Source organism: Dreissena polymorpha, chromosome 7, assembly GCF_020536995.1.
Source record: "Dreissena polymorpha isolate Duluth1 chromosome 7, UMN_Dpol_1.0, whole genome shotgun sequence".
NCBI lineage: Eukaryota > Metazoa > Mollusca > Bivalvia > Myida > Dreissenidae > Dreissena > Dreissena polymorpha.
The window spans coordinates 55757703-55773336 of NC_068361.1; the positions used below are offsets into that span (position 1 = coordinate 55757703).

A 15634-nucleotide genomic window follows, 5' to 3' on the forward strand; every position below is an offset into this window, starting at 1 on the left:
TAGTATGATTTTGTGATTTTTTTCAAAGGTCCTGAACAGCCCAGAAACGTGCATGTCTCGGCTGTAAGTAGCGCGAATGTGACTCTGACATGGGAGATTCCGCTAATAACAAACGGGAATATCAAGAAGTATGAGATTGCTTATAGGCAGAAAGGACTTCTTGCAGGTAGGTCGTAAAATGTTGTATGAAATTACTCTCTCTATATGTGAATGCAAAAATGGGAAAACAGGGGTCTTTCGATAGCACGAGAGTTGGTTTTCCCACCAATCGATTGCATGTGTGTATTAAATAGATGCTTTTTGTTTTCTTTACTTTAATCTTCTGATATAAAAATGAAGATATGTTGGATTTATTGCTTTAATTTGTAGATTGTATTGTTACTGGTGTCAATGCTTTTATTATTAAATTCTAACCTAGTTACATCTCAAATTTCCAAAATCATATTGTATTCCTTCTGAACAAATATATTTTTATAGAAATATTTGTTCATACAATAAATAAGCATCTGGCACGAGTTGTCATTTTATACCATATTTTATTAAACGAGTTCAGGAATTTTGTTAGTAAGCAAGCCTTTGGCGAGCTTACTAACGAATTTCCTGGACGAGTTTAATAAAATATGGTATGATATGACAACGAGATTCAGATTTTTTTTATCACATGCTTTTAAATGAGCAAATTAAATAAATATTTATGCAAACATAATAATAAATCTTGAATGTTGTTTACATTTCGTGACGTCATTTGACGTTGCAACGTCATTTCAGCAAAATAACAAAATGCGCTTGGTCAATCGAATGAAAATAAGCCAATGAAAACGCTTAAAAAGTATATAACACATGTGTAAGATAACAATATTAGTAATGGTTATATTACATGGGAAACAGATATGGCATGTGATCAAAAACATTTTATTTGCTGATAAAAAATCAATAGACATGATTATTCAATGTTTTTGATGAATGGACATGGAATTCTATGATGAAATTGACACTTGTAAAGATTAAGGCTATTTTGTAGGTACTACTAGGTCTTTAATATAGAGGAAATTTTGCCTTTTCAGAAAATAATTATTAAACCATTGTCATGTTATTTCAGAATTTCGAGCAGAAATCTCTAGCAACCACACACCAAGTCATGATTACGTGATAAAAGGCCTCACCCCCTATACATGGTACACAATGGAGGTACGGGGGGCCACAATAGAGGGGGACCAAACTCTCTGGGGGAACTGGTCAGACACAGTAGAGGCACGGACAGCACAGGCAGGTAGTTACGGGGGGAGTTTGGGGAGGGGGGGGGGGGCACGATAAAGGGGGACCAAACTCTCTGGGGGAACTGGTCAGACACAATAGAGGCACAAACAGCACAGGCAGGTATGGTACAGTTATAGGTTACATCATAATTATACTTGTATGCATGCAGGCATTGGTACATGAAATAGCAATTATAATTATTTTTTAGCTCGACTATTATATATGAAATATATATAGTGGAGCTATCCTACTCACCCTGGCGTTGGCGTTGGCATTGGGGTTGGCATTTGCGTGAGCGTGCAAATGTTAAAGTTTGCGTACTACCCCAAATATTTTCAATGTTTCTGGACATATTGCTTTCATATTTTGCATACTTCTTCACCAACATGACCCCAACCTATAAACAAGAACACACAACTGTATCAAGTATTTTGACAGAATTATGGCCCCTTTTATACTTAAAATATGCATATTTTTGATAAATCTATGTTAAACTTTGCATACTACCCCAAATATTTTTAATGTCCTTTGACATATTGCTTTCATATTTTGCATGCGTCTTTACCAACATGATCCCAATCTATAAGCAAGAGCAGACAACTGTATCAAGCATTTTGACAGAATTATGGCCCCTTTTATACTTAGATAATTGAACATTTTGCTTAAATTGCCATAACTTCTTTATTTATGATCACATTTGATTCATACTTTGACAAAACAACACTTACCTGACATACCACAATGCACTCCACCCAAACCATCCCCCATGCCCCACCCCAGAATCCCCCCCGCCAAAAAATAAATAAAAATGTTTCCCCTAATTTTTAAAAGATCATCTATTAAATGACCACACACCCACATTATACCCCCCCCCCCCCCCTCTTGCCATGATGGCTTACGTTATACTGTCAAGCACTCGACTAGTCGAGCGCGCTTTCATCTGACAGCTCTTGTTATATTATTCTGTTCTACAATAACAATGCAATAATAATAACAATTATAAACATCAAATATAAAGATGGTGTTATAATGATTATAAATGAGTTGTCAGTTTGTCAGTTTCATTTATATAAGAGCAACATATGTAAGTTTGATTGTCATGTAACCTATACTATTTCAACTCTGTTTTCCCAGCACCCACTGGCTCAGCCAGAGAAGTGAGGGCCCAGCCAACATCCACAGAATCTGTACAGGTCTACTGGGAGGTGAGTTAGCCCTGTCTACATAATTAAATAATACTGCTGGACTTCGTTACATTGAAGGATAAATCTAATAGGTAAAACAGGGAGAGGGGGGGGGATGAGCCCATTGAAATGAGCCAGTAAGATTTTATTTAATATGTTTAACTTGCCTATAAACTGCTTTTGAATTGGTTACTGGAATTTACATGAATTTGGAGCATAAATGAGCATTATATATTCTTGTTGAGTAATCTTATACTAGTAATTTGTTTCACATACCAGTAATTTGGTAAATTTTTATCTCTAATTTATCTACATGTATCTAGAAAAAGCATTTGTCATGAGCATGCTTTCAATGATTTATGTTTCATGATATTGTGGAAAATTAGCAATATAGTTGGATCAAAAAGGAGGGTTTTATAAAAATATGATTATTAATGATTATAATTAATTTTATGTAATATTAACAAATTTTAACTATATTTCGCAAATTGCTTCTTTTCTATGTAATGTTTCTTTAATGTGTTCTGACATGCAGTTTAATGGATGGTAATCATTATGTATTTAATTGCAGTCTGTCCTTCAAGACAAACAAAATGGTCCTATCAGGAGGTACTATGTCACATATTGGCTTCTTAGCAACCAATCCAGGCCCATAGGGGAGAAGGTCATAGACTCACTTGACCTTCGGGTCAACATCACTGACCTTGATCCCTGGACCTGGTACGTTGTCAAGGTTATACCTGAGAATGCAGGTGGGAGGGGTGTTGCGAGTGACCCTGTATCTGTGAGAACCTATCCTGCAGGTATTTGGACAATTTTTTTATTTTGTATAAGTGTCATATTTAAGAATTTATTATGCCCCCCTTCGAAGAAGAGGGGGTATATTGCTTTGCTCATGTCGGTCTGTCGGTCGGTCTGTCGGTCGGTCTGTCGGTCGGTCTGTCAATCGGTCGTTATCAGATGATAACTCAAGAATGCTTGGGCCTAGGATCATGAAACTTCATAGGTACATTGATCATGACTCGCAGATGACCCCTATTGATTTTGAGGTCACTAGGTCAAAGGTCAAGGTCACGGTGACCAGAAATAGTAAAATGGTTTTTGAATGATAACTCAAGAACGCATACGCCTAGGATCATGAAACTTCATGGGTAGATTGATCATGACTTGCAGATGACCCCTATTGATTTTGAGGTCACTAGGTCAAAGGTCAAGGTCACGGTGACCCGATATAGTAAAATGATTTTCGGATGATAATTCAAGAACGCATATGCCTAGGATCATGAAACTTTATAGGTAGATTGATCATGACTTGCAGATGACCCCTATTTATTTTTAGGTCACTAGGTCATAGGTCAAGGTCACGGTGACCCGAAATAGTAAAATGATTTTCGGATGATAACTCAAGAACGCATATGCCTAGGATCATGAAACTTCATAGGTAGATTGATCATGACTCGCAGATGACCCCTATTGATTTTGAGGTCACAAGGTCAAAGGTCAAGGTCACGGTGACCCGAAATAGTAAAATGATTTTCGGATGATAACTCAAGAACGCTTTTGCCTAGGATCATGACACTTCATAGGTACAATGATCGTGACTTGCAGATGACCCCTATTGATTTCAGCCCATATGGGGGGCATGCATGTTTTACAAACAGCCCTTGTTTTTTATTTGTATAGATCAAATAAAGTCAACTATCTTTCATGGAAAAATAAACTAAAGAGAAATAAAATGTATTATGATGATAGCTCAAACTTTTTCTGTTTAAATTGTTGGGCTTACTGGTAAGTCATTATTATGCTATGTGGCACACAGCACACTGTTATTTTTAACTTGACAATATATTGTTAAAAAGAGATGATTTTCATAAGCGTGTTTCATGAACCACAGACTTATTCTAAGCCTGTTTCAAATCAGTTTTCTTACATACCATTATTTGGCAAGTTTATACTTAGAACAATGGACAAGAAAAACAAAACATTCTTTGGCCTTGTTGAATCTTTTTCAGTGCCTGCCGGTTCACCCATAAGCGTGTCGGCAGAACCAAAAAATTCGCAGTCAATTATCGTCCGTTGGAAGGTGACTTGCTTCTAAATATGCTCTTAGAAACAGCTCATCACTAAATCACTAACTGGTGCTTGTATGCAGGGTTGAATTTAAGAATCATAATTTTGCCTGATTAAAAACCTTGGGTTTTATTTTGATTTCATAAATATACATTTACACATGTTTATTAATATATAAATTTGTGAATGAATCTATCCATCTCAGAAAACATTTATTATGTCAATTTGACCATTTTGTTTATGTTTGCAATTTTTTTATAAAGGCAAATTTTTAAATACAGAGTGTTTTGTGATTCATTAGGTAACACGTATTATTGATTTACATTTTATTTCCAAAGTTAATATATTTGTTAATAAAGTCTATCTAATTTTAAACGACATTTTATCAACACTCTTTTGATGATGTGTAGCCTCCTGCAGAAAAGGACTGGAAAAGTGATCTGTCAGGGTTCATAATCCAGTACTGGAATGAGATGACCAGTGGCTCACTTACCTCTCTTGGATTGGTTGACCTCTCAGCATTGATAAGGTTAGTTCAGAAATCTTAATCAATCATTGGATGGTACAAAAAACACTTTAAAATTTTTACTATACATTGTCAATAATTATATGTAAAAAAAAAGATTTTGGCATTGTGTAATAAAAAACAGAGATGTAACTATATCCTTACAAACTACAAAGTTTAAGTATTGGAGTTTCTCAGACCGTTGTTTATTTTGTCAGATGGTTGGTTTGACCATAATAAATGCTCACCTTCATATAATGTCATCAACAGAGATAGGCAACACACTTGTTATCACACCACATATCTCTTAGTTCTCTCTAAGCTGTAGGGCATTAGTCTTGTTTGTGACAATTAAAGCTCTAAGTACTCGGTATTACTTTTTTTCTTTGATCACTGAGCGAATCAAAACATGAATAGCAATAAGAAACAAATTCTAGTAGTTCATGTTAACTACATGTATTGTATCTGCATAACATTTTTATGTTTGGTACAATTATAGTGTTTTAATCTACCTCTATCGTCAAAGGTATATATTAAACTTAGCTTGTTTAGATAACTGTTTGAATATGAGTCCTTTGATTGCCTGTGTCATATATAAGTGCCTTGTTGTAGTTGTTGTATAACATGAATGCCTTGATAAAATAGCATTAAAATCTTTTAGTCTTTTAATAACACACAAAGACTTAATTATATAAATTCAGAGGAACAATATACCTTCATACAATGCATGTTAATTGTGTTCAATCTGCAGTGGTCTGCAGCCTTATACCCAATACAAGATACGCGTGGCTGCCTATACGAGCCAACTCTCCAATGGCATTGGACCATACAGTGAGAATATTACGGCTAAGACTCTACAAGATGGTCAGTATTTTGACTTAATTGTATGTGTAGAAGTTAAGTAGGGTAAGTGTACCTTACTAACTTAGTACTACATTACAACAGACAGATTTGCATACATTTAAAACAAAGATAAGGAAAATTAAATTTGCACAATCTTATAAATAAATTTGAAAAAACTGTTGCAAAGAATAGTTGTAAATGCATATCGTCGCTGTCATTCTCAAACCTCGTAGCTACAAAATGCCAACTTTTCAGGAGAGAGATAAAAACCGTCTCATTTTTATGTCCCCCACTATAGTAGTGGGGGACATATTGTTTTTGCCCTGTCTGTTGGTTGGTCTGTTGATTGGTTGGTCTGTTGGTTGGTTTGCGCCAACTTTAACATTTTGCAATATTTAATATAGCAACTTGATATTTGGCATGCATGTGTATCTCATGGAGCTGCATTTATTGAATATAGCAACTTGATATTTGGCATGCATGTGTATCTCATGGAGCTGCACATTTTGAGTGGTGAAAGGTCAAGGTCAAGGTCATCCTTCAAGGTCAAATATATGGGTCAAAATTGCTCATGTGATGTCACTTCTGCAATATTGAAGCTAGCAATTTTATATTTGAAATGCATGTGTATCTCATGGAGCTGAACATTTTGAGTGGTGAAGGGTCAAGGTCAAGGTCATCCTTCAAGGTCAAACGTCATATAGGGGGACATTGTGTTTCACACGTGTCTTGTTTTTATATCGATGTGTTAGAAATTGAAATTCTGTAATACCAAACAAATGAAGCTGCAAAATATGGTAAAAGCCGTAGGCGCATAAGTCATACTGATAAGTCATACTGATATTCAAAATGGTAGCTACGATATTTTGTCACCACGGATTTGTCATTTTTATGAGGTACGACAATTCGTCCTGATAGGAAACTTCTTAGCTGCAATTATAAAAACGTTGTTGTCAAATATGTCCTAATGAAATGACGTACCTATAGGTGAAATGACTTCGCTAAGACTTTTCGCCAGAAAAAAAAAGCCAACAATTATTCTACAACATTTTGTCGCGTGGCTTTTTTAAGGGCTCTGATTGGCGTAGAGCTAGAGATATAGCACAAAACACGCGCCAGACTTCATATATTCGGAAAAGACGAGAAAAAAATTGAAAATTTTGGAGCTACAAGGTTTGAGAACGACAGCCACGATATATATTTAGCTTAAATTAAATCAATGACATACTATTGTTTATGCTGGTCATATTGTTTTAAATGTGTCTGAATTTTTCGTTATTTTGAATGCCCTTCATAGACAAAAGTAGTAAATGTTTTAATTAAGAGACGTAGGGTATCATGACCAAGACCATACAATATAATGAGCTTTCATACTTACACTATTTACAACTGACTTCAGTTCCTGGACCAGTGGTGAACTTGGCTGCAGCAGCCACTGCCACAACGCTGAAATTGTCATGGAAACAGCCGGAGAAAACAAACGGCATCATCAGCCACTATTTGGTGACCTACATTCTGATTGGACCCACTACAGTTACTGCACCACCAGATGTCAGTGTCAATATAACTGAATATGCAAATGGGATTGTTGAAAAACGCTTGGATATATTTTCAAATTTTTCAACTGCAGTAACTTCAACTCATTTCCTGCCATTGGCGTTAATCTGTGACAAGATGTTTGGAAATTCCACAATTTTTGCTGAATTTGAGAATGTCACAGATATCAACCAATCAGACTTTCTGACACAGTTTAATGCTCCTAAGATCGTTTCGGATTGGATGAAGACTTACAATAAAGCTTTAGGACCGCTGTGCAAAGAGCTGAGATCTGTTGCCCAGCAATTGGACTTTGACAAATCTGGTAAGTTCCCTTTTAATAAGTTTAAAATCATCTGGCATTTGAGCCCAACTGTATTGTAGAGCCAGTTTTGGGGAATAACCAGTACTTGATGTTATTTCTGAGGACTCTTTCCAAGTTATGATTGAATTTGGGCCCTAGTTGGTTGCAGGTCAGACACCATATAAATGGATTGCTCCCTCTACAGCCTGTCCATTTCATTCAGACACCATATAAATGGATTGCTCCCTCTACAGCCTGTCTATTTCATTCAGACACCATATAAATGAATTGCTCCCTCTACAGCCTGTCTATTCCTAGACACCATATAAATGGATTGCTCCATCTACAGCCTGTCTATTCCTAGACACTATATAAATGGATTGCTCCATCTACAGCCTGTCTATTTCATTCAGACACCATATAAATGGATTGCTCCCTCTACAGCCTGTCTATTTCATTCAGACACCATATAGATGGATTGCTCCATCTACAGCCTGTCCATTTCATTCAGACACTATATAAATGGATTGCTCCATCTACAGCCTGTCTATTTCATTCAGACACCATATAAATGGATTGCTCCCTCTACAGCCTGTCTATTCCCAGACACCATATAAATGGATTGCTCCATCTTCAGCCTGTCCATTTCATTCAGACACCATATAAATGGATTGCTCCATCTACCGCTTGTCTATTCCCTGACACCATATAAATGGATTGCTCCCTCTTCAGCCTGTCTATTCCCAGACACCATATAAATGGATTGCTCCCTCTACAGCCTGTCTATTCCTAGACACCATATAAATGGATTGCTCCATCTACAGCCTGTCTATTTCATTCAGACACCATATAAATGAATTGCTCCCTCTACAGCCTGTCTATTCCTAGACACCATATAAATGGATTGCTCCCTCTACAGCCTGTCCATTTCATTCAGACACCATATAAATGGATTGCTCTGTCTACAGCCTGTCTATTCCCAGACACCATATAAATGGAGTGCTACCTCTACAGCCTGTCTATTCCCAGACACCATATAAATGGATTGCTCCCTCTACAGCCTGTCTATTCCCAGACACCATATACATGGATTGTTCCCTCTACAGCCTGTCTATTCCCAGACACCATATAAATGGATTGCTCCCTCTACAGCCTGTCTATTTCATTCAGACACCATATAAATTGATTGCTCCCTCTACAGCCTGTCCATTTCATTCAGACACCATATAAATGGATTGCTCCCTCTACAGCCTGTCTATTTCACTCAGACACCATATAAATAAATTGCTCCCTCTACAGCCTGTCTATTCCTAGACACCATATAAATGGATTGCTCTATCTACAGCCTGTCTATTCATAGACACCATTAAATGGATTGCTCCCTCTACAGCCTGTATATTCCCAGACACCATATAAATGGATTGCTCCCTCTACAGCCTGTCTATTTCATTCAGACACCATATAAATGGATTGCTCCCTCTACAGCCTGTCTATTCCCAGACACCATATAAATGGATTGCTCCCTCTACAGCCTGTCTATTTTATTCAGACACCATATAAATGGATTGCTCCCACTATAGCCTGTCTTTTCCCAGACACCATATAAATGGATTGCTCCCTCTACAGCCTGTCTATTCCCAGACACCATATACATGGATTGCTCCCTCTACAGCCTGTCAAGGTCAGACACCATATAAATGGATTGCTCCCTCTACAGCCTGTCTATTCCCAGACACCATATAAATGGATTGCTCCCTCTACAGCCTGTCTATTTCATTGAGACACCATATAAATGGATTGCTCCCTCTACAGCCTGTCTATTCCCAGACACCTTATAAATGGATTGCTCCCTCTACAGCCTGTCTATTTCATTCAGACACTATATAAATGGATTGCTCTGTCTACAGCCTGTCTATTCCCAGACACCATATATATGGATTGCTCCCTCTACAGCCTGTCTATTTCATTCAGACACCATATAAAATGGATTGCTCCCTCTACAGCCTGTCTATTCCCAGACACCATATAAATGGATTGCTCCCTCTACAGCCTGTCTATTCCCAGACACCATATAAATGGATTGCTCCCTCTACAGCCAGTCTATTTCATAGAGACACCATATAAATGGATTGCTCTCTCTACAGCCTGTCTATTCCCTGACACCATATAAATGGATTGCTCCCTCTACAGCCTGTCTATTCCCAGACACCATATAAATGGATTGCTCCCTCTACAGCCTGTCTATTTCATTCAGACACCATATAAATGGATTGCTCCCTCTACAGCCTGTCTATTTCATTCAGACACCATATAAATGGATTGCTCTCTATAGAGCCTGTCTATTCCCTGACACCATATAAATGGATTGCTCCCTCTACAGCCTGTCTATTCCCAGACACCATATAAATGGATTGCTCCATCTACAGTTTGTCTTTTTCATTCAGACACCATATAAATGGATTGCTCCCTCTACAGCCTGTCCAGACACCATTTAATTGGATTGCTCCCTCTACAGCCTGTCTACATGTATTTCATTCAGACACCATATTAATGGATTGCTCCCTCTGCAGCCTGTCTATTTCATTCAGACACCATATAAATGGATTGCTCCCTCTACAGCCTGTCTATTCCAATACACCATATAAATGGATTTCTCCCTCTACAGCCTGTCCAGACACCATATAAATGGATTGCTCCCTCTACAGCCTGTCTATTTTATTGGTTGCAGGTCAGACACCATATAAATGGATTGCTCCCTCTACAGCCTGTCTCTTTCATTCAGACACCATATAAATGGATTGATCCCTCTACAGCCTGTCCAGACAATATATAATTGGATTGCTCCCTCTACAGCCTGTCTTTTTCATCCCTCTACAGCCAGTCTATTTCATCCCTCTACAGCCTGTGTATTTCATCCCTCTACAGCCTGTCTATTTCATCCCTCTACAGCCTGTCTATTTCATCCCTCTACAGCCTGTCTATTCCATCCCTCTACAGCCTGTCTATTTCATCCCTCTACAGCCTGTCTATTTCATCCCTCTACAGCCTGTCTATTTCATCCCTCTACAGCCTGTCTATTTCATCCCTCTACAGTCTGTCTATTTCATCCCTCTACAGCCTGTCTATTTCATCCCTCTACAGCCTGTCTATTTCATCCCTCTACAGCCCCATCTACAGCCTGTCTATTTCATCACTCTACAGCCTGTCTATTTCATCCCTCTACAGCCTGTCTATTTCATCCATCTACAGCCTGTCTATTTCATCCCTCTACAGCCTGTCTATTTCATCCCTCTACAGCCTGTCTATTTCATCCCTCTACAGCCTGTCCATTTCATACAATTAATTAGTGCTTGTATTTCAAGAAATAAAGTTAGCATTAATTATGCTTTTTCAGCAAAACCAAAAAAGTAATTACTTCAAAGACTGTATGTGTCATTATACCAATGCAAACTATGTGTATTGATGTTTACTGGAATCACCCTGATGGTTGGGTGGTCAATTGGTTGATGGTTGCTTTGGTGTCATGCTGCACATGTGTACTATGGGTTAGAACTAGTCTCTCAGCTTAGTTCTAATTAACAACATTTGATGTATGCCACAATGTTTTTTTTCAGGGTAATGTGCCCTTCAACTTAGGGAAATATTTGATACTAGTTATGTGCCCTTGAATTTGTAACACTTAGCATGATCACTGTGTTTCTTTGTGTCCATCAGTTTTCTGCTTATCAACAGGAAACTTTAAAGATGTGTTCGCACTATGTAAAAATGCATGATGTTATTTGTATGTCCCCAATGAGAAGCATATTTTAATCGCAGTTTTTGTCCTTCCTTCTGTCTGTTTCTTGTGTAGTGCATAACTTCGCAGGTAATGCAGTGACTCAAATGAAACTTCATATAACTATAGTGCAGGGGATGTGCAGCGTACACGAATCAAACTCTCTCATTAGTAGCTATTGCCTTTAAGTGGTGTTTTGTATGCAGATGATAACTTTCTTAGTATTGGAAGTACATGTTTTAACAAAAATGGGAACACCTATGGAGAACTTTGAAGTGAAATGTAGAGTGCAATAACTTAACTATCTTATCAGTAATGATGGAGTTATTGTCATTTTGTATGAATCTGTTGGTTGTGTAGAGCATAACTAAGTATTGTAGGTATTATAATGAGTATTTATTTGATGAGAGATGTCTTTTAGAGAAAAGGGTTAAAATGCTGTGGTTCAGGATGACAACTCTATCTGGTGTGTATATTTAGTGGCGCATTTTACCAGTTCAAGCATGTGGAAATCAAGGCACTAAGTTCAAATAACTTGAACGTGTATGCAGTTTAAACAGTCAAGAAAGCAGTCGTGTGTTTTTAATAATTTGAAATTATTTTTTTATTTACTCAAATACTACAGAGAATTAGTACAATGTACGCTGTATGAGTGAATGTATTTCTATTTGCTGGTATGTTCAAGTATTGTTTCTCCATGTCAGTGCTAGACAAACAGATTCTGATGAGTAGAAACATCACAGCACTGAGCGTGACCTTGACCGATCTAGACCCAGACTATGTGTACAATGTCACAACCACTGCGGCTACTGAGGCTGGATACGGGCCTGCAGTGGTGATCCAAGCAACAACACGTGAGTTCAGTGTAACTGTTATTGACACTTTCCAGTCTTCCGCACTGTTCAAGAATAAGTTACTACAAAGTGTAAATGTGAAAGTTCACTTTTTAAATATTAAAAAAATAAATAATTAATTTAAGTCGATCCCATAAACAACAAGATGACTCTTTAAATCTCTGAGCAGTGCTAAATGGATTCCAATTTGATGGAATGATGGTCTTGCCTATGAAGGTCTTCATCTGCATATCTATGTGTGGGGAAAGTGGGGTCAAAAACAAGGTCATGGAGTCAAAGCTCATAAATTGTTACCACACTAGAAAATACTTTTGACTCAATCTTTATGAAACTTTGTCAGAATGTATATATTGACAATATCATTGTTAAGTTTAAATCTGAGTCAGACTGGATTAAGACTGGTTGATCAGGTTAAATCTTTTAGAAAAGCCATATTACCGTCGTAAGCCACGTTTATGACTAAATTGTAATGAAACACGGTCAGAATGTTCATCATGACGGTATCAAATCCTTATATTAATACCATGATTTTACCTGGGTTAAGTGATATAAAAATCTTTGACAATAATGATACCATGATAACAATAATGATACCATGATTTTTCCTGGGTTAAGTGATATCAAAAACTAGGTCATCCGGTCAAGTCTTTTACCATTAGGGAACCTGGAAATCAGGTAAGCGTTTAGGGCAATCTTTGCCCTCTTGTAAAGCAACCTAAAAGATTGTCTTCAGTCTTAAATCCATTTTGTATACTCGGAGTAGTATGCTGGACAAGGGCCTTGACTAACAAATAAACTTTTTTAGTAAAACCAACAGCAACGCCAAAACCCACTACAAAACTGCAGACGACGCTGATAACCAAACCACAAACCACCGCAGTGCCACCTCTGGGTCAGCAGGAACAGCAGGTGTCCGAGCCATTAAACCTGCCAGTCATTGTTGGAGGCGGAGTCTCTGGACTGGTTCTCATTTTAATCATATTGCTGCTGATTTGCTGCTTGTTCCTGCAACGTAGGAAGGCACAGTCTGAAGAAAAAACAAGAGGTGACTAATGGAATATACAAATTTAATGTATTTACAATTTTGATGCATAAGCTTTTAACTTGTTTGATGTGATGTTAAATCAAACCACTCTTGTCTGTTGCTAAAACAAAAGATTTTCACATATCTAAGGGTGACATGCTTTTTCTCACCCATGCCTGTGAAGACATTAAAGTCTCAATTATTGCCAATATTCAAATAAGCCCTTCATGTAGTCTGTCACTTACTTCTTGCTTCATAGATATATTATGCATGTATTTTAAATATTAACGCTGGTCGGATCTTGTTGATTTAGCGGAAAAAAAATGGCTAGACCAATTCGGAACTGGTAATTTCTAACCATTTGATCAAACAATAAACATACAAAAGATGGAACCTTTTCTATACCTAACTTTAATACAATGTTATCGTTTGTTTCAGTGATTCAGGAGAACTTTGATGACAAGCAAGTGAACACTATCTATGGGCAACTGGACCGTCCCAGGTATAGGTCACATCTTTCACTGTGTTTGGAAATATTTTATTTGGTTTTAAACATTTAAAGTGACATTTATGATCACTTAAAGGGATTTCGAATTGATTTTGCGAATTTTTTTTCATATGGCTTGTCATGAAGACACCCATTATTGTTGTTTGTTTGTATACATCCTTTATTGTTGGTGAACTTCAACTTAAAAATGGAAAAAAAAAGAAAAAGGATGTCACTTAAAATCGGAAATCTGTGTCAGAATTAGTTTTGTGATCGCATGGCCGTAATCTAAGACATGGAGTCTAATAAATGAAACGTTTGAGACGTGAATTAAGTGATACTTTTAATTGGAATTAATATGCAGTAATGGTCATTATTTTATATAAAATGTTGCTTAATGATGTAGGGACCTTGCAAGTGGTCCTACTTGAACATCAGGACTGAAACAGTGATATTAAAAAAAAAAACTTTCTGGCAAATTTTCTTACATTTGCATTAAATTAAAGTGGCTTTTATTTCTAAAAGAAAGAATACGGAAACGTCACTGAGACAATACAGTTAACATATACTGAAAACAACAAGAACATGAAAATGTATTTTGTTATAGATCTATATTGCTATATTTAAGATGTAAAGAATGTATAACTATTGATACTCTATGAAATCGTTATGCAAAGGTCCAAAGGTTCATGTTATACATATGCAACAAATATGCATGCAACAAATTTGTACATGGGCCGCTCTAAAGTTTGCATTAATACAAATGTCCTACTATTTATCTTTTTCATGTGTGTATGTTATGAAGTGGTTTTGCATGTTCAAATGTTCCACATATCAAGCTCGGGTGTATTATGAAGTTTATGCGGTTCAGTCCACGCTTAAGGGTGCATTATGCCAGAACCCTGCGCGTGTCGCTGCTCTCCTTGCTTATTAACTTACTAGACACATGAGCGATGGAACGAAGTTTGAATATGACTTCAATTTGCATTTGTTTTTTAATGAAAGACATTTAATGTATGAGTGGTCTTTTCCTGTGTGTGATGGGAACATGGAGTTCTCCAGCCAAACCCCACTTTTACGGCATGGCTTACCTCCAACCAAACTCACATGCTACCTGGAACTGGGATTAAACCCGGCTTGCTTAAGTGAAAAGCGCGAAACAACCACTGCGCTAACCGGAAAGCTCCTTACCTATTAATATCGACCATGTGTGCATGTTATACAGGGGACCAGCCATAGCTAAGGCGGCAGAGGACGGGACCGACTCCGTGGATATCCATGGCGACGAGGTGCGCTTCTACTCGCCCCGGCAGTCAAATAGGGTTAGTACAGTGTACAGTGGCCTGAACGTTTGTTAGTTTGTTTTAAAATTTAATATTCATATCTTAGCATAGGTTGTTACAATTTTTTGGTAAAATTCAGTTTTGTTAAGGGCGTTGCTCCTTTGGGCCCTTTTAATGACACAGTCCTTTTCAGTCATTTTACATTAAATTGTTTGAAACATTGAATTAAATAAAAAAGATTTTTTACCGTAAGTATAGCAATAGGTTAATAGATCACTTTGCGAATTCCAGCCCAGCTAAAAGATGTGAATCCGTGCTTTGATTGGTCAACCATTGATGGGTTTATATTTTTATGCCTCCTTTCGAAGAAAAGGGGGCATATAGTGATAGGACCGTCCGTCTGTCCGTCCATCCGTCCGTCTGTCCGTCTCTCCGTCACACTTTACGTTTAGATTTCGAAAAATGCTCATAACTTCTATGTCCCTTGAGAACCTTCATATTTGGTATGAATG

The 15634-nt window shown here is 37.3% G+C and overlaps 1 protein-coding gene across 4 annotated transcripts in view; it reads left to right on the forward strand.

The window, feature by feature from the left end:
- Positions 1–15634, forward strand: part of LOC127838033 (cell adhesion molecule DSCAM-like) — a 52557-nt gene that overhangs the window by 31467 nt on the left and 5456 nt on the right. For all 4 annotated transcript variants that reach the window (XM_052365545.1, XM_052365547.1, XM_052365548.1 and 1 more), the window contains 12 exons: positions 29–166; positions 1100–1270; positions 2392–2462; positions 3013–3244; positions 4454–4524; positions 4922–5040; positions 5768–5880; positions 7259–7720; positions 12179–12328; positions 13134–13373; positions 13791–13854; positions 15065–15161. In XM_052365545.1, coding sequence (XP_052221505.1) covers positions 29–166; positions 1100–1270; positions 2392–2462; positions 3013–3244; positions 4454–4524; positions 4922–5040; positions 5768–5880; positions 7259–7720; positions 12179–12328; positions 13134–13373; positions 13791–13854; positions 15065–15161 — 1928 coding nt within the window. The remainder of the gene's footprint in view (positions 1–28; positions 167–1099; positions 1271–2391; positions 2463–3012; positions 3245–4453; positions 4525–4921; positions 5041–5767; positions 5881–7258; positions 7721–12178; positions 12329–13133; positions 13374–13790; positions 13855–15064; positions 15162–15634) is intronic.